The sequence below is a fragment of the Poecilia reticulata genome, chromosome 7, assembly GCF_904066995.2.
Source record: "Poecilia reticulata chromosome 7, P_reticulata-male-v2, whole genome shotgun sequence".
Taxonomy (NCBI): Eukaryota; Metazoa; Chordata; class Actinopteri; order Cyprinodontiformes; family Poeciliidae; genus Poecilia; species Poecilia reticulata.
In genome coordinates this window covers 29,539,243-29,558,385 of record NC_088836.1, presented here as the reverse complement: position 1 = coordinate 29,558,385, position 19,143 = coordinate 29,539,243, and the positions used below count along the sequence as shown (strand labels likewise).

Sequence of the window (19,143 nt, the reverse complement as noted above, 5' to 3'; positions counted from 1 at the left end):
TGTTCATTAAAATGACACATTACTGATCTATTAAAATTAAATACGATTGGTACACTTAATGATATTAGCAATTAGGCTATTCAGCAAGTACTTTTACTTTTAATACTTAAGTATTTTTAAAAGTCAGTACTTTTTTACTTTTACTTAAGTAAAATGTTAATATGGTACTTTGACTTTTACTTGAGTACATTTTGGTCTGTGTATTTGTACTTTTACTTAAGTAAATTTTGTGAGTACTTTCTCCACCACTGGTGATATCACAATATTTTGTGATACTACTGTGATAATGATAAAAATAACTTTAAGAACTATTTATTTATTACTTTTTTAAAGGCATGTATGGCTGTTTCTACCTGACACAGCAATCATAACCCATTTAGGACACCAGTCGCATAAAAAGTATGATTTGTATCACTGAAATGCACACATTTAATCACATTTTCAAATGCATTGATATTTATTGATATACCTTTATTAAACAGTGGAGAAAAAAGTACAACTAAAAGTACCAAAAATACAAATTTAGGGTTTTTTTTAAACATTAACTGGAATTTATTGTAATTGGTCTCTCTAAATTCTCCCTAGGTGTGAGTGTGTGTGTGCATGGTTGTGTGTCCTGTGTATCTCTGTGTTGCCCTGTGACAGACTGGCGACCTGTCCAGGGTGAACCCCGCCTCTCGCCCGGAACGTTAGCTGGAGATGGGCACCAGCAACCCTCCCGACCCCACTGAGGGACAAGGGTGCAAGAAAATGGATGGATGGAATTTATTGTGACAACAATAAACCAAAATCGTATTGTGAAAAGAAAATGATACGATAAATGCCCACCACTATATCAGTCTTTAAAAACTCCACAAATTATTTTTCTACATGCAGTCTACCGGCACCTTTTAGGAATCCTCATCTGTTAAACATCTTCTTTTGCAATCACTGTTAAGTGTTTACTATTTTGTAAATTGTTGTGTCTGTATGTCTGCAGTGTATATTTATACGATGTGATGTTGGATATCTTTGTGTTTCTTCCATGTTCTGCAAATCGAAGTCCGTTTTCTTTTCATCTTTTCCTGTTTAAAAATTTAAATAAATAAATAAATTGCTCCATCCATCTTCCTAAGAACTTAACTGCTGAGAAAAGCGGTCCCCTCACTGCCAATGATACGTTTGACCATGTGGATGAAAAAGTCCATAATGAGACAAAATGTTTTCTCCCACTACAAAAGCACAAAGTCTTACCAAGAACTTTTGGTCCACTTTCTAGTGCAAATATCTTAGCACACTTGAAATAAGACAAAACTAACTTTCAAGTAACTTCTTAGCAAGTTATAGGAGTTTGTTTTAAGTCAATAATTTCTTAATACTGGTTAAAAATAGTACTACTTCCACTGATGTCTTGTATATGTGAGATAATCAGCCAGTGAAACTAGAAGTTGTTGTTTTTTTACCTATATTAAGCAATTGTTCATTTAAAACAAGCTCCTATATCTTACTGAAAAGTTAGTTTTGTGTTATTTCAAGAGTATTAAGATATCTGCACTAGAAACTAAACCAAAAACACTCTAAGATTTTGTGTTTTTGCAGAGTATTTTTTCAAATGTAGGGTAAACAGTTCAGTTTGGTCCCATTTGGCTGAAGCAGCTTCCTTCACATGTTACTGTACCCACTACATGGTCTGTAAAACAGTAAATGGGACCCATTATGACTTTATGGCGTGGTAAGTGGCTGTTGTTAAAATAAAGACCAGAAGAAACCTGTACTGTATTATTTCCATTTCACAGATAAGCACTTCTGTTCGTTAACCGCAATAAATCAAACCCCAAAAATTAAATTACAGTGAAATTTTGTGGTTCTGAAATTCAAGGGATTGCATAATTTTTTTCAACCCTCTGTATTCAGAGGTTAAAATGTTTTCTAGAATCTTCAGAAAAAGAACAACAACGTTTCAATGTTTTAGCGCTACCTGCATGGTGCTGATGCACAAGCTTCTGTGGATGACAAACTGGCTGAGGGCGGCGGATCGCTTGTAGCTGTTCCGACCGTGGACCATGAGGAGTCGACCCAAATGTTTGAACTGAGTCACAGAGAAGTCGGAGGCCAGAGAGGCTTGCTTTCCTTCCTGCAGAAAAAAGGACAGAGGCCTCTGAGAATACAAAGAGTTAAACCTAGAGTTTAGATTGGGCCTAAAAAATCCAGCTTGATAGACACTGTGTCTGAGCCAGATCTGAACCGACCAATTAACTTTAATTACAGGCCCGAGCCTGAAGTAAACCTGATATATTTTAATTACAATTTTACTGCTGTCGTTTTCAGACCATAATTTGAGAAAGCAGTGCAACTTCTCTCATTTTTAGCTTTTGTTTAATGTCTTCCCGCTCGATCTTGTTGCTTGTTGTAACTGCAGGGTGAGTCAATTCCAAATCATCAGTAAGTTGTGCTTGTGTATGATTAACTTCTTTACCTTACTTACGGGAGACCTCAATCTTTTCACAGGTGATCCATTTCACATTACACTGTCACAACATGGACACAGTTTTAACAAATATGTAAAAATTATTTTTTACGAAAGTTATATTCTGCATCTTTAATCCAACTTTATATCATTCATTTTGTTTGATTTTCTCTGTGCTGTATTTGCTGCAGGCTTATTAAACACATCACAAAGCCCAATCCTGACCCAACCATCAGCAAGCAAATAATTCTGGTTTGGGCCATAAAACTAATCTGTAACACAGCCAATATGACTGAACTTCAATATAGTTAAGAAATAAATCCTGATGATTTATTTTAATCATCAGGATTAAAATAAATAAAAAACGCCTTGAATATCACAACATCTAATTGGTGATATCTGCAAACACTAGAACCTGATGCTGTGTGAAAAGCACCATGTGCTTCTACCATTTTGTAAGGATGCCGTCTGATTCTGCAATGATTATTTTTTAATAATCATTGTAATTAATTTTTGAACACAAGTTCTGCTTAGAGTTTCCATCCATAGCGGATGCAGGGTCACGATAAACGAAAATTCTGGAAGAGGCTGCCGAGAGACTCCCCAAAACACTAAAACCTTCCTGTCATCTTCGCTTCCTCTGCTTGGACAATAGATCCTCATAAAGGGAATAATCTGTGTGCAAGTTCGGCCTCAACTCTCTGGATGTGGGAGATATCTTTACAGGAAGCGCGATATCTGTCGGTGCGTCACGTCGATGCGAGGCGACGAGATGGACAGAGTCTTACTTTTCCCTCCACTCCCACGCCACAGTCGGCTTCCTGGATCATGCTGACATCGTTTCCTCCATCCCCTGGGAGAGAACAAAAGTCATGGAGGTGTCAGGATTCACATCACTCACCAGAACCAACCGAGACATGCCCTTAATCTTAATTTAGCTGGATTACAAGATGGCTTGGTCACAGAAATAAAATAAATGCAAAAAAAACTCCACAAATGCGGCTTTGCAATTGTTAGAAGTGATGGTGAGATGGTTACAGCAGTTTGTGGTTGAGACATTTAAGGTCTTGAGGTTGACAGAGATAGACTGGATGGAATCGCTGTTACTCACCGACTGCGCAGGTGAGTTTGCCTGTTCGCTCCTGCAGCAGCCGGACTATCTGCGCCTTCTGAGTAGGGGTGCATCGGCAGCAAACCACAGCGGGACACTGACACGCAAGCTCCATGAACTCATACTCGTAATATTTCAGACAAACCTGCCAAAGGAAGAAAAAAAAAAAGCGGACAGGTGAGCACCTCAAGCCACCACATTTAACTGATCTGAGCTGTGGCTCTCGGATGCCTTTACCCAAGTTACAGTTAAACTCCAGCTGCGGTTTAGAAAGTGTCTATAACCACGGAGGCCACATCCAGAAAGGTGTCAGTGGATGCGATATTATCACGCATCACACTGAAAACATGTCACAGTTTCATAAAGGCAGATAAGACAGTGGGATGTGGATTAGACAGGCGAGAGCCAGCTTACTTCGAGCGAGTCCCCCGATATCACCAGAGCGCAGTCATGTTTTCTCCTGAAAGCGTTGAGCTCCAGGTGGGCTTCCCCTCTTGTCGTCACCTGTGGCAAGGCCAACCACATTTATAAATTACAGAATATGTCTAGGTCCTCGCATACACAACGCACAGACAATGTGCATAAGAGGAAACCTAACAGATGGCAATCTGTGAGCCTTTATCTGCTTGGTGCTTATCAGGCAGAAGAACGGCAGCACCTGAAGTGTATGGAAATGCCGGAGAAACTTAATAACTGACTTGGAAATTCTGCAACAAAACCTGAAAGATGCAACATTAAAAAAAATAATATATCAACAAGAATCTAAATGTTAAACATAAATGAAAAAGTCATCATAACAGATCTATTTCTGCCACATAGTCCATGTCTGCTTCAAGCTTACCAAGCATTTTTTTCTCTAGTTTCTAGTGCAAATATCTTAATACACTTGAAATGTGACATAACCAACTTAAAGGTAACTTTTCAGGAGATACAGGGACTTGTTTTAAGTAAATTATTTCTTAGTATTGGTGGAAAAGTACTGGTTCCACTAGCAGACAATTTCTCTTCTAACAAGACAATTTCCTAAAATCTTACCATGCATTTATGTGCAGTTTCTAGTGCAAGTATCTTAGTACACTTCAAATAATACAACGTGTAGGAGACAGTTTTAAGTCAATAATCAAGGCACACATGTATAAGTCATAGATACAATTTCATGATTTATAAGCTTAAAAGCGATCCATGTTCAGAAGTGGGATGTATGTCTAGAATATAACAATGAGAGACAACATACCAGGGCCTGAAAACAAAGGTTTGCCATTTTATGTGTGCAACATTTGACTTCTGCTTTTAAAGAAGTGGGAAGAGAAAGTGTGTTATATGATAAATTCCTAAAACAACTTTGAATATAAACTCCAAAAGTGCACCAGAAACAAGGCATGGCGTTAATCTGTCAGCAGGAGCCCTGCTGTGGCATGAACATCCTTCAACTGCTGACTATTCATACGTCAATCCAGATTGGGCCATTGGTGGCCACCAGGAAGCCAATCCAGATGCATGTGTTGCAGGCCCAGTCAGCACTCCCCTATCCACTGGGACTGAGGTTTTCAACTTGTGCCAGCCATTGTTATTCTCTTCCAGTAACCACAGTTGTACGCAAGCTGTAACCTTCCCACATGGCAGGCGCTCCTTCTGCTCTGGCACTGCTCCAGAGGGGAAGGCAAAGAAGGGGTCTATCAAAGCTGCCCCGGAGCCTGAAACCTGCAAAACAAATTAGGAAGTGAACCCTTTGCATGTTCCCTCTGGGAGTGGTCCAGCTGGTTTCTCCTTTCTGCTTGAGGGAAGGCCTGTTTGTTCTCTGTGACAGTGGTTTTTGGATGCTTTCACTGGTGGGAGGTGATTTATTCAGCTGTGGATGCTGGCTCTAGCTCCATGCAGCGCTGCATGGGGCTCTTTGACCACTAGTTGGTCTGAGGGAGTGGACAATGATTGGATGACGAGCGTCTAAAGAAGCTGTCAAAGCTGTCCTGACAGGAACCGCATTGCAATGTTGCTGCATATGCACTTAAGGCTGCGTCCTTGTCATGCACTTACTTGTCTGAAGATGTGGATGTCCTGGTTGCGGGTGATCAAGTGGGCGTTCTTAGCGGTGCATGTGGCAGTTTCCAGCTTGTCTCCTGTCAGCATCCAAACCTGATTAGAAACCAGAAGAAACTACGTCTGAGGAAACCTGATGCTTGAACTGATCACATAATAATCACTGATAAAGTTAGATAAATAGAAACTACAGAACAGGATCAAAATATATATATTATACCATTACAGCTACTGCAAAAAGTGACAAAATGAGAATTTTTTTTGTTATCTGTCCAAATTAAGTATGTTTCAAAAAATCTAACTACTGAAACGGAAGTCTGGTCCTCCAGTTTTTCGCCATTCCCAAATTGCGGAAGTTCATGCAAAAATAAACAGATCCTCACATTTTTTCTTGCTAATGAATTTAAGTGACTTAACAGTCACTAAAATCTTGGTCTTCTATACCATTGTCTCTGCCTTACTTGATGTCAATTTTTTTGTCTGTGACTGAAATTATTTAAAGGATAAAAATGTGTGTGTGTCCAATCAGTCTTCCTCATCTTTTTTCCTCTTTATGTAGATGTTGGAAGGGGTTTAAAGAAGAGAAAAGATAACAAAATTCCATGCAAATATTTCTAAAATAGCCCCAAAAAATCTGTGAAAAAAGAATAAAAAAATAAGTAAAGCACAAAACAATTGCAAAATCTTAAAATGACAGAAAAGAAAATAAGCATTAACTGTGCTTTATTCATATGACAAAGAACTATTTAGATAATGCAGTTCAAGTGTGCCAAATTGTAATTTAGATGCTAGCGTAATATTAAAAATCAGAACTAAACCTGGATAAGCAACATTCAGTTTTTATATTCCTCTAATCTAATCTGGAACAAACTTCCATAAAACTGTAAAACTGCTGAAACCCTGAGTTTCTCAAGGAAAAAACTCCATTTGTTTAGAGCTGCTTTTGGTTCCACTTAGTTGAAAGCATTTTAACTTTAGTCTGTAGTACAACTTTGCATTCCTTTATTAAATCATTAATATTTTTATTAATGTAAACCACTGTGAATTGTCTTCTTGCTGTGGTTCAAAAATACATTTGCTTTGAATTCATTTAAATAATTCAAACTAATGGTGAAAACAATGTAACTCAATTCACTGAAAAATTATGGAGGCAACCATATAAGATGCAAATCAAATGTCTGCTTCTTTACTTTTTATGGTGATGGTTTAATACCACTAAGATGAAAAACCCCACACACCCTGATGCCTGCGTTGCGGAGGATCTCCAGGGTGGGTCTGACATCGGTCTGGAGCTGGTCCTCCACCCCGGTCAGACACAACAACTCCATCTCCATTTCCAGGCTCTCGATCACCGTGGCTACTTTCAGGGAGCGGTCATGAACACTAAGTTTGGCCTGGACGTACCGCGCCTGGGGAGAAGAACAAACAATGGAGATATCACACGTGGGTGGATATAAAAACACACACACACACAAAAAAAGTGTGATTCATTGCAAGCAGTGAGAAGAGCATAATATTGTTAGAGATAAAGAAAAGGAAGAGGAAATGTTAGTCTGCAACAAAAAGGGTTCAAAAAAAATGGAGAAAAATAAACTGTCACCACAACGACAGATAACTTAGTCAGGTATTTTTGTGATGGATTTAAATTTAGTTATTTCAGAGATACATTTGAAAGTTGTTTATTTCAGAGATACATTTATTCTTTTGATGTTAAGAGGTTACATGCTTTACCAGGAGTTTGGGCTGAAGATGTTAATGTCTAGCTGATGTAATGGTCAGATGCAGCCAGCAGGGGGAGTCTATCGCTTGCGCTAGCTATATTGAAGAGCACAGAAACTTCCTCCTTAGATAATAATATACGCTGGAGCAGAAGCACCGTGTCCGGCTCTTTTATTAAAATATCCCCCTTCTTCAGGTATGAGTATATATAAACACACCAGGAGGTTGTAAATGTGCTTTTTTAACTTTCAGAAAACTTGGGAGTTTTTTTGACGCTCCGAATGTTAACAAATTTCGTTGTTAGCTCCATTGCTAACATACTGCTGGTTTCAACGTTGATATCATTGTGTATGTTTGTAAGTTAAATGAGATAATAATATACGTTGGAGCAGAAGCACCGTTTCCGGCTCTTTTATTAAAATACCCCCCTTCTTCAGGGCATTTACATTTTGACATTAAACATGTCCAAGTAGAGAAGTAAAGATAATTGATGTCTTTACTTAGTCTATCTATACAAAAAAATTATACTTTGAAGATATTTGTTTGCATCAAAACCATAATAAATTAAACTATTTTGATTTTCCCAGACTGCCAAACAACTTTGCACAGCAAAACTGCAGACACACACACCCACCCACACTCTGCCCCTTCCCTCCCTTGCAGGGGCCCACCTCAACAATCTTGGCTGAGAATCAAAACAGTAGCTGCTACTATGAGTTTAAAACTCTACTAACATTGTAAGTGTGTTTGGAGAGAAGCCACTGGCACCCTCTTTAGTTTTGCCAATGAGGCGGAGAAACAGGAAAAGTCAGGAGATGTCGATAAGCTTTGATGCTATCAGCATCACAGACCAGCGGGAAAAAAAAAGAACAAACCTGGATTTTATGTTTGAAAGAGAATTAAAAAGAAGAGTAACGCTCCTGTTTCTGTGAGAGTAAACATGCCAGATACACAAAAGGAAGGGAAAAAGGACACATGGTTGGATGGATGGACGGATGGACATAGGGAAGGATGAACTGACTGACAAAGGGATGGGTGGACAGAGACAAAAAGAGATGATGGACGATAGAAGGCTTGAATGGAGGGACAAAGAGAAGAATGGACAGATAAAGTGATGGATGGATGATAAACAGACAAATGGATGATGAATGAAGAAAGGGACAAACAAATACATGGATGGATGGACCAACAAAGGGATAGATGGATGACTGAATATAGTGCGAAGTGCTTTGGAGTCCTCTGACTTGATAAAACGCTTTATGATTGCAGGCTGTTTCCCATTTAAATGTAGAAGGAAATTAATTCTATACATGAATCTGATCCAGATTTAGAGAATCCTTTAATAAAATGTCAAACTTTTCCAGACAGAACATGAACCCCACTATTATGTGTGTGTGCAAACTGACCCCCATTCTTTAATGCTAATAGCAAATACATTTACAGCACAAATGTACATTTTTGAACTTGCCCGTCGTATAGTTATGAAAACTGCAGCGCTCCAAATCCGTACACTCGGAGCAGACATGATCAATCGGGCAACGCCCATCTTTAACGCTCCAGCTCCAAGGCAAATTGCAAGTGAAATAAAGCAAAAACAATCTGGCCATGACTCATAGAGGAACACAAACTCTGTGTGTGACTCAGATGGTGACTCACTGCTGCCCACCAGCTCTGCTCACTCAATTATACTCTTCAGAAATGCGCCTGGGGCTAACGACTGCAGGGGAGAAGGCCTGGCCCTGCCCTGCTGAAACAATGAGAAGGGCCTTGTGTATGTGTGTGTGTGCTTGTGTGGGAGGATGGGGTGGATGCGGCTCCAATAGGGGTCAAAGGTTAGTCTGATTACCAAATAACACACTTTGACATTTAGAGGTTTTACTTGTCAGGGCAAAATATTAATCTGTATCTGTAATGTCCGTCAGCTGATGTGCCTGGAGCACTGGAGTTTTCTGGAGCACCGACTTAAAGCTCTGCAGGCTTCCTTCGACGTTGGGTCAAACAAATCCTTCATCTTTTAGCAGAAAGTTCCTCTGAGACCCAACCACCGGCTCTGCCTCGCTGCGGTTTAATCTTATAAGTGTATGCTTACCTCAAAATCCTGATACTGTTCCTCCGTCAGCGACTTCTTGGAGACCACAAGGACCCTCAGGCCTTCCCTCGCCATGTTTCCACACTAGGAAACACAGACGAGAACATTTGGGTTCAGCAACTTACAAAGCCTCTCTCAGTGTAAGAGGACTTTCTAGCAAAAATAACACCATGTCAAAAAGAAAAAGGACATTTACCTCCTCTTCCAGCCAGTCGTTGTACTGCACGATGCCTGCCATCACCACATCAGCACCCTTCATGTAGAAAGTTATCTCTCCTGTCGATTCGTCCTGAAAACCAGCGGATAAAGACTTGATTTTTGCAGGACATGTTTTCCTGAGCAACGTGAGCTCTGTCAGTCTGTTGTTTGGAAATGCAGGATGTATTTGGTAATTGTGATGGATTTAATGTCACTTTTATCAGGAAATCAAGTCAAGTTTAAAACTCTCAGGCTTCCTGAGTGAGATATCAGCCAACAAAAATGATGTTAGTCACCAGAGTGAGTCACAGGACAAAAGGTGAAGATTTTCTCAGACAAAATGCTTCTGTTATTCTGTTTTCATATTCTGGCCTTGTGTCAAGTAGCAATTAGCTTCAAAACAACAGCCAATGACATACTACTTTGACATAAAAAATAATAATAAAAAAGGCAATAGAGCTGTCATTTATTAGCTTTTTTATATGCAGACAGAAGAAGAAATTGAATCCTTAGCCTGTAACAATATTTTTCTAAAGGGCAGGGTGTCCCAACTACTTTAAAAATTAGGGAGAGGGCAAAAAGAAAACTAGAAGGTTTTGAAATCAATCCCTTGGAAATATAGTTAGGATGTGGACTAGTAAAGAGACACTCACAAATTACATATTTTTCAGTTTCTCATTTTTCAAAGCCACAGTAATGTCTAGTGCAGACGGGGTCTGCAGTCTGTGGCTCCTGAAACTTGATTTAGAAACCTGTTTCTAATCATAAAAGCAAAAATAAAGGTTCATTATAGCCATTTGTCTGTATTCTTCTGGCCAAATTAATTTTTACATGTTAACATGTGTGTCTGTCCCAGTAAGATGCATCAACAGGGGCTCTTAGTGGGCGCACGCACGCACCACACACACACACACACACACACACACACACACACACACACACACACACACACACACACACACACACACACACACACACGTCATGTTGACATGTGACGACACAGGACAGACTGGACTCCAGCTCCAGTCAGTTAGATCACATATGCCAATATTTCTTTTAAAAACAGGGCCAGGCTGATAGAAAGCTCTAGTATTCTGGGGCTGTTATTCTTGTAAAAGGCAAATGTTTATTTTTTTTCCAAAGATAAAAATAAAACTTTGATTCTATAAATTCCACAATGTTTTTCCTTCCTTCCTGTTACATTTCAGGATGTGACAGTGGACTGTGCTGATAGTCCTGGGCTCATTTAGTGTTGACCAGATTGTGATGATGGTTTCCCAAGAAATTAATTAAACTGAACATGCTAAATGGAAAAAAAAAAGTAAAATAATAACGTCTTATGAATAAAACCCCAAATAAAATAAATTCACAAGAAGAGCACTTCACTTTGTACAAATTTCTGTCTTCTTTTTGCTAGTCTCTATTCATACTTAGAACATTTTGAAATACAAGACTCTATATTTTAAACACTACTTACAAATGAAAATTTTTTACTTATTGGTGAGCAACTGATAGGTTTTCTATAATTGTTTAATTTCTTATTTGCAACTCTGCAAAGTTCAATTTTAAAGTATTAAAAAAAAATGTTGTCAAGTGAAAACACTTGACAAAAAATCATCATCGTTTTAAAATAAATAACAGATTTTAGTTTACTCCCTCTAAGGACAAAATTTTACTGTTTTTCCTCTTTAAAAAAACCCCCAACAAAATACATAAAATTCTCCTACAATAACATCATAAAGTAAAATTAACAGCAATATCTTAACACTCACTCGCACTATAATCCCCATCCTTTTACTCTCGTAGGTGAAGGGAAATATCTGGAGGATGGTGAAGTTCAGAATTTGACCAGTAGGGGTCCGTAGTTGCATGGAGGACTGGTCTCTTCCCACCAGAGTCAGACCAACACTCTCTGTCCACTGCACCAGCGACACCTACCAACACCACAGTGGAAAAGCTTTCAAATAATAGACTTGGTACATAAGAGAAAAATGAATTTGCTGCATTTTTTATCCATCAGCTGATAATTTAGTTTATTATATTATAAATAAAACAGAATGGAGAGAAATTGTGATTATTAACCTCTGCTCAGATTTTTAAATCTTAAATTAAACCCCTTATGTCAACATATATTCTATTTTTTTATTAGTCTGAAGAAAAGCAATTAAATTCATTTTTGGACAAAGAATTGTGAGCACTGAAAGAATCAATAATGCAATCCTTTTCAGCACTTAAGGTTATTGACTGATGTCCATTTATGAAGAGAAAACATTAGTTGTGCTCAATTCTCTCTGAAGGACACGACATCATCCATTAATACAACGGCAGCATGAGAGGGGGGGGAAGACGTTTCACAATAACTCTCAGGCCAGCAGCCAAATGGCACATCCAAGTCACAGTCAGTCCTCTGGCAGGAAAAATGGCCAACGATAGGCAGATAGAGACGAGTGAAGAACAGATGGTTTCTGGTTTTCATGTTATGACACTAAGAAGCCAGAAAACGTATCGTTTCAAGATTATTTCTACTGCAAATGTGTGTCAGGAAGTCAAACAAGGCCTGGCCAGCGGCCCTTTAACGTCAGCTCAGCTCTGACTAACACAAGAATGGTCGTCCAGGTTGGGAGTTACGAAGATATCTGCTTAGTCATAGTCTAGAAATACTGGACGTGGGAGCATTCTTGGATTTTGCATCCGCCACAAAGGCACCTCCAACATCGAGGTTAGCGGTTCGCTTCTAGCTGGACTGAAAAATCGTTCAAACTAGTCAGCCTGACTCAAAAACCAGATGGCTGGGATTGTTTTTTTAATCAGTGGCAAAGGAAACTGCAATGCTGACTCCACGCTGACATGAATCACACACAACACGTCTTGAATTATCAGTGCATATCAATCTGATTATCAATCTGGGTGTAGCGATGAACCTTAGAGCCACATAAAGATAATTACAAAGAACATTTCCAGGATTAAAGAATTAATGTCCCATCAACATCTCCCACTCCCATGTACCCTCCAGGACCCTGCTGAGGGTGTAGAGCTGGTCCAGGGTTCCACAACCAGGACGAAAACCACACTGCTCTTCCCGAATCCGAGGTTCAACTATCCGACGGACCCTCCTCTCCAGAACCCCTGAATAGACCTTACCAGGAAGGCCTAAGAGTGTGACCCCCTGTAAATGGAGCACTTGTTGCTGAAATGTTCTATTCAAAAAGACTTGACTAACTTGACTAAAAATAGATGAAATCCAGAAATACTTGACACCCTATATAAAAATGATCATAACTGACTATTTTAATGGTGAAAACAACAAAAAGGCCTTAATATGTGCAGCGGAAACTGTCATGAAATTACCAAACAAGATAGCAACCACCGTCTCCCTTATCTCTGCTCTTACAGCCAGTTAGCACAGAGGAAATTGAAATTAGAAATTTGCAAACACCAGATAATACTGTGTAAAGCAGGTTTGCATTTCCTTTCAAATATTTTAGATATGCATTACAAAACATACAGAAGCAGACAAATTTTCTTCAAAAAATTTTAAATTATATTCCACTGAAAAGATTTGTGAATACTGAACCGTGAAGGAGGCCCACTGTGAAGTGTTCCTCATGTATTGTGCAGAATAATTAGCAAAATATTTGTTGTAAGCAAATTGTTTTTTACACATTTTGTCAAAATTGTCTTAGATTTTTGCCTCAAGTTACAGTGCGTCACCTTTTTTCTTTTAGAGCTATGATTTTATATAGGGAAAACTTGATTTAACTGTAAATCAGCTCCCCTCTTAATAAAGAGTGGGGGCAAAACAGGATTTTCTCAGTGCAGCAGTAGGAAGTAGGTTGCACCTCGTCTGGGCTCGACGCCTGGTACACCCTGCATGTGTCTTCGTAGTGCTGCTCTGCCTCGGCTTGGTCCGTCACACCGTTGGCCTCGTACACGGGCGTCACGTTGTGCACCAGGGCGATGGCTTTCACAGCCTCGTGAACTCTGCTGCTGATGGTCTTTCGGACCTTGGTGGCTGCCGGAGCCCTGGAGGCCGGAAGGTCATGGGTCGGCTGTGGACAAATGCAGAACGCACTGTTATTAAAATGACAAAATAAGTCTGTGGTAAAATTAAAAGCAAGGTTTCCGGCTGTTTGATTGTAAAAATAAGCTGGAGCCCCAATGGGACTGTCATATATGGTCAACACTGCTGCAATGGAAAATACTGTTTATCAAAAAGTCTTTATAGAATTTTAAGATGAAGTAAACAGTGTAACTCATATTGGAGCCACTCAAATGAAGAATAATTCTGACTCACAATTCTGACTTTAATTCTAACCTCTCAGATTTCTTAGTTTTATATCAGAATTGAAAAAATTTATTAGAATTCAGACTTTTTCTCAAAATTCTCACTCAATAAGTCTTACTAGAAATTTAAAAACAAAGGCATAAAGAAACTAGTTAAACCCTACCAAAGACCCTACACTTTCTCGTATAAACCTTCTCTTGAAGACGGAGTCTTAATTTCCTGTCAAGGATTTTCTAAAAGAGGAAAAACAAGAGTAAGGATCTTTCAGTCGCTGCTCTTATAGCGATCCATAAACATAACCAGATGTGTAGAGTAAATATGAACGATTTGCTTTTGCATTTCGGCGCTGCTATTTTTAGAAGACTGTGTGCTCCAAGGGTTAATGATGGTGTCATTAAAGAAGTCCTGTCAGCGCTTCGCTTGTGGGCTGATCCTGTTTCCTGCTTCACTAACCTCTGGTGTCAAGAGGACAAAGAGTGTCATATAAGATTAGGAAGCATTCAACCAACCAATAATCCCAAACTCAAAAGTTCCTCTCCACAATGCTCCATGCTTTTTTTCCCCTGGTCCTTCCCCAACCTGTTCTTGACTTTTTATTTTCTCGTTTCTGTGTTTTCTGACCTGTGTGTATGCGCTGAACACATGGCTCTGTACTTCATCCATCGAGTCCATCCCATAAGCCACGGTTCCAAGATGGAGACGCCTGAATACCATTTCATTTTGGGTAAGGGTGCCTAGTAAAGAGAAAAGAACAGAGTTTGTACATGTTTTCTATTTTACATTTCTAGACCCAGAGTTCTACATTTTACAAAGTATGAACCTTAAACTGTGTGACTTTTGAGTTTTTTCATCTGGTCACTTTAAAAATCATAAGAAAACACAACATTGAAGTCGGATTCTGATTCGACAATGTGTCAAAAAACTAAATCACAGCTTTTCAGGGCGCGTAATCTAATCTAGACCATTTCCAAATCAAAATATATTATGCTCGAATTTCTCAAATTAAGACGAATTCTTTAAAATAAACTTTGAGAGCTCTGATGCCTTTCTTGTATTTGCAAAACTATAAATAATTGCATTAATATTTTGTCACCTGAGCCACCTAAAACTTAAAAAACAAAATGATTTTGTCTGAAATGATCAATTTAAACCCTAATGTGGCACAAGAAAGCTAAATAATGCAACTTTTAGAAAACGGAATAGACATTGCTGTTGAAACTTAAACAATTTTCTCTTCTTAACTGGGTTTTCATGCCTATCTTGACTGTGTGGGAACTCTGACAAAGAAAGCATTTCCATACAGGAAGCCAAATCAAACTGATCCCTGGGATTTTGGCAAAAGAGCAAATACTTTTGATGGTTTTAGATTTACAAACAAGTTATCTGAAGCAGATTTTGCAGTTGGCATGTGGTAACTGAAAGCCAGAAGCCCTTGACACGACACACAACCTCTGAATCCTCACGCTTACTTTAAAAGCATTTTCTGCCAGTATATCAAAAAGACTTGAGGGGCCATGCACATACATTAGCCTGACCCGCGGACCCCGCTGGCCTAATCGCGCTCTGGATGTGGAAATGGCCGATCATTTTATTGGCCATGAGGGCTGTAAATCTGACGTACAACACCTCACGCCTGAGGAAGTGCAGCGGTAAAGGCTGCTGGGCTGTAAATGTGTGTATGGATGAGAGACTTTGGGGTCTCGTTTTATGGTTTAAGGTTTCAATAGGTAGCAGAAACCCCACCACAGAGCATCGCCCCCAGGGAAGGAAAACACTAAACTCATTTACCATAAGCTCCCATTCTAGAGCTCGACTTGCTGGCCCCAGTAAATCTTTTGCTGAGAGAACAAAGAGTAATGCAGTGCAGTGGAACCTGTTTTGTCAGTAAGCAGGTAGGAGATGCGTCCGAGCTGCTCCGGTATGGTGCTGGCCCTCACCACCGTCCCTGGGATCTTGGAGTCTTTCTTGATCATCCAGCTGAAAACCATCTTTCCCATGTCCAGGTTAACGCGCAAACTGTATTAAATAAAAAAAAAAAATTAAAAAAAGGATGATAAGCTTATTATGAAACCACTAAATTACCTAAAGAATATTTCAGATAATGTTAATTTGGACCTGATGGGCACAATGTGGGAGAAGAGGAGTAAGAAGCGGAAGATCTGGAGGTACCAACGGCCAGCAAAGTGCTGAAGGGCCACCATGACCAGTGACACCACAACCAGCGCCCCAAACAAGATCTTGGTCAAACAGTTCACCTCCAGGTCAAACAAACCCACCTGACAGGAGAAAAAGAAACAAACTTTACGGATCCTAAAAATTTTGTGCATGTGCAAAGCAGTGTTTTGCAAAGGTACGCATAATCCTGAAACTTTGTTTCCGTTCTGACACGTTACAACCACAAACTTTGTTTTACTTCATAGATTAAAGCAAGTTTAGCATTGTTGTGAAGTGAAAGAAGCATGACAAGTTTTAAGACTGTTGGTGGTCGCAATGTGAGGAGAAGCTCAAGGGGTGTGAATACTTCTGCAAGACACTAAATGCAGTTCTAAGTAAGCCCGTAATTGACAGTCGGAATATCAGTGAGGTTTATAAGTTGTTCTCAAGTCGTACTCCCACTTATGGCACCCTACTGTACCTTGTGTCGCGGGTTGGAGGTGTTCATGACGCTCCGCAGCTCCTTGCCTGTGTAAATCACAACCCCCACCACCGTGCCTGGGGTGAGGGGAGACAAAAAGGCCAAAAAGTGCCTCAGGTCAGTAGACTAAAGCTCCGGCATCAACCATAATATGTCAGAAAGATGTTTTCCAGACCCATAATCCTGACATGAATAGACTTTTCTAAAATGAAGAAAGTCAGATTTCCAATTGCATAATGGGTAACACATGTTAAAGCGGGTTAAGGAGGATTTACTCTCCTGCAGGAGAGAAAAAAAACACTTTTTTAACAATTCTACTTAAGTTTCACTGAGCGATTTATAAATGGACAAAGCTCTGCCTCACTAATTTTTCACAAAATATCAGATCAACAGTCCCAGAAGTAGCAAGTTAATTTCCTGAATAACAGCTTTATTGGTGTAATATGAGTCAGACATTTACCAGAAGCAACAACTGTGCTGGCCCACAGGGTGTTCTCGATGCTGAGGCTTTCGTTAACTGGGGGGTCTCCATCCTCCTGGAAAGGTTCAGTAAAAAATGGTGAGGGAACACTCAAGTCATTCTAAAATATAAAACAAAGAGCTTAAAAAAACATCTTCAGTAACACTCATTTTATCTCTAATTTATGGTTCACAAAAGACAAGAAACAAAAATAGATGACAAATGGAATTAAAATAACAAATAAAATCTTATTCTACTTTTATAATGCAACTAAACTGTAACAAAGTTTAATTAAGATTTTTTTTTAAAACCCCAGACTCAATTCAATTCCCATAGATTTCTCTACGAAAGTGTGTATTGGCTCCTGCAGTTCCCTGTGTGCTTGTGTCCAGACAGAAGCAGATATTTTTAAGTTTTATGAAGTAGGGCAATACCTTTATCTTTAAGTGCTGTCTGCACAAAATTAACTCCAACCAAATATATTTTGAGTAGAACTATCAAGAACTCGTATCAAAACAAAGCATAAACAAGTTAGCATAGCACTTCAGCAGGCTGCTCAGGATAAAACATCATCAGTAGGAGCAAGATGTGAGTTTACCAGTACCGCGTACACTTCCGCTAACCTGCTAATGAACTTATATTGGAGCAAATGTTTCATTTAGCGCTTTAGAGTTTTTGCTAACTTTGAAAACGTTAAGCACACTTAACTGACCTAAATTAATTTTAAAGCGTTAATTTACGACTTCTGATCTGTTCCTAAGAATCACTTCCTAAAGCTCAAACTGTAACGGCAAGATATTCAGTAACAAATGTAATCCTAATGAGTCTGATACAATGTATTGTGTCACTGACACAATGCTGGATATCAACATGGCTGAATTTACGCCTCAGCATTAGCTTCCACTAAATGCCATGTTGTATAGAAATTTGACATTAGCAGAACTAATGTTCATGATTAGTGCTTTAGAGCTAGGTTAGCTAACAGTGCCCACCACTGGAGTTTACTAAAGGATGGAACTATATCTGTCAAGTTACAAAATGTTTATTGATCAATTAGGTAAAAAGAGATTAAATAAAAATTGTTAGAGTGACTAATATTTAAATATTATCACAATCCAGAAGAGCAGACTTACCCTGGTGAAAGTTCCAATAAAGTTATGAATATCAATGTTTGGTTCTTCTGCATACACATATGATCGGATCTGAAGAAGGTCCTGCGAAAAAATAAAGAAGGATTAACATCTGATTGACTCGTGCCTGATTTTCAATTTTACACTCTTGCTAAACTTGCTTAATGACATGCAGGGGAAAAAAAATTGCAAAAATTTCCACCGTATCTTTCTAAAGAATATGTACTGACTTGATCAAACAAAAAAATCTACTGAAATTTCCAGCAACACTAATTAGCCTTTTTCAATTTGATCAGAAGTGATCATTTATCACTTTCAAGCTATCAGCTAATGTAAGCACCATCAGGCCAGAGCTGCCAGTTACATCACAAGGAAAATGTCTATAAAATCATCTGATTCTAGAATCACCTGCAACCCACCAAAACCAAGCTTGCCTCGACTATTTTCAGAATTGAAAGGTCTTGAGTCAAACACTGAAAACCTTCCTGTAAGTAAAGGCCTGAGGTGAGTCCGGCCTTTTAGTTATGGGGTCCTTTGAAGTGCCAGCCACCCCACTCTTGACCCAAATGACCACTCTTGTCGTAATGACAGACCTGCTGCTGCACTGAGAAAACAATCTGGATTCACAATCAGTCCTGTGTTCATCAGCTGGGAAAGGACGAGACTAAACAAAGGCATAGTCCTCGACTTTTTCTCCAGTGTGCTTCTCACTCACTGCGGCAGTTGGCAGCCTCTGCGTGCAGGCCACCGGGAGGCGCAGTTTCCAGTCTGTCTCTCCATCCAGTTGGTCAGTTCGCAGGAAGCAGGATCCTGGAAAAGATGCAACATTAAACGAGCTCACCTCTAGAGGGCGACCACACATAGATATTTAGTAAAAGCAGAAGCCTCCCTGGCCTCACTTTGCAAGAAAAACTACTCAAAAAACTCCACACGGACTGAATCTCATATTGATTATTAACTTTAAAGATGCTAAATTATAAGTAATATAATTCTTGCACCAGTTAAAAGTGAGAGCTGCCCATTATTGTTGGCA

At 39.2% G+C, this 19,143-nt stretch overlaps 1 protein-coding gene across 1 annotated transcript in view; it reads right to left on the bottom strand.

Annotated features, from left to right (window-relative positions):
• atp9a (ATPase phospholipid transporting 9A) overlaps nt 1-19,143 on the bottom strand; it is a 40,081-nt gene that overhangs the window by 10,415 nt on the left and 10,523 nt on the right. The window contains exons 7-23 of the mRNA XM_008414566.3: nt 18,826-18,920; nt 18,114-18,194; nt 16,981-17,056; nt 16,521-16,597; nt 16,001-16,161; nt 15,759-15,901; nt 14,507-14,619; nt 13,440-13,649; nt 11,373-11,534; nt 9,599-9,691; nt 9,403-9,486; nt 6,833-7,003; nt 5,592-5,690; nt 3,972-4,061; nt 3,558-3,702; nt 3,235-3,299; nt 1,958-2,113 (exon numbers count right to left, since the gene is read on the bottom strand). Of these exons, the coding sequence (XP_008412788.2) occupies nt 1,958-2,113; nt 3,235-3,299; nt 3,558-3,702; nt 3,972-4,061; nt 5,592-5,690; nt 6,833-7,003; nt 9,403-9,486; nt 9,599-9,691; nt 11,373-11,534; nt 13,440-13,649; nt 14,507-14,619; nt 15,759-15,901; nt 16,001-16,161; nt 16,521-16,597; nt 16,981-17,056; nt 18,114-18,194; nt 18,826-18,920 (2,021 nt within the window). The remainder of the gene's footprint in view (nt 1-1,957; nt 2,114-3,234; nt 3,300-3,557; nt 3,703-3,971; nt 4,062-5,591; nt 5,691-6,832; nt 7,004-9,402; nt 9,487-9,598; nt 9,692-11,372; nt 11,535-13,439; nt 13,650-14,506; nt 14,620-15,758; nt 15,902-16,000; nt 16,162-16,520; nt 16,598-16,980; nt 17,057-18,113; nt 18,195-18,825; nt 18,921-19,143) is intronic.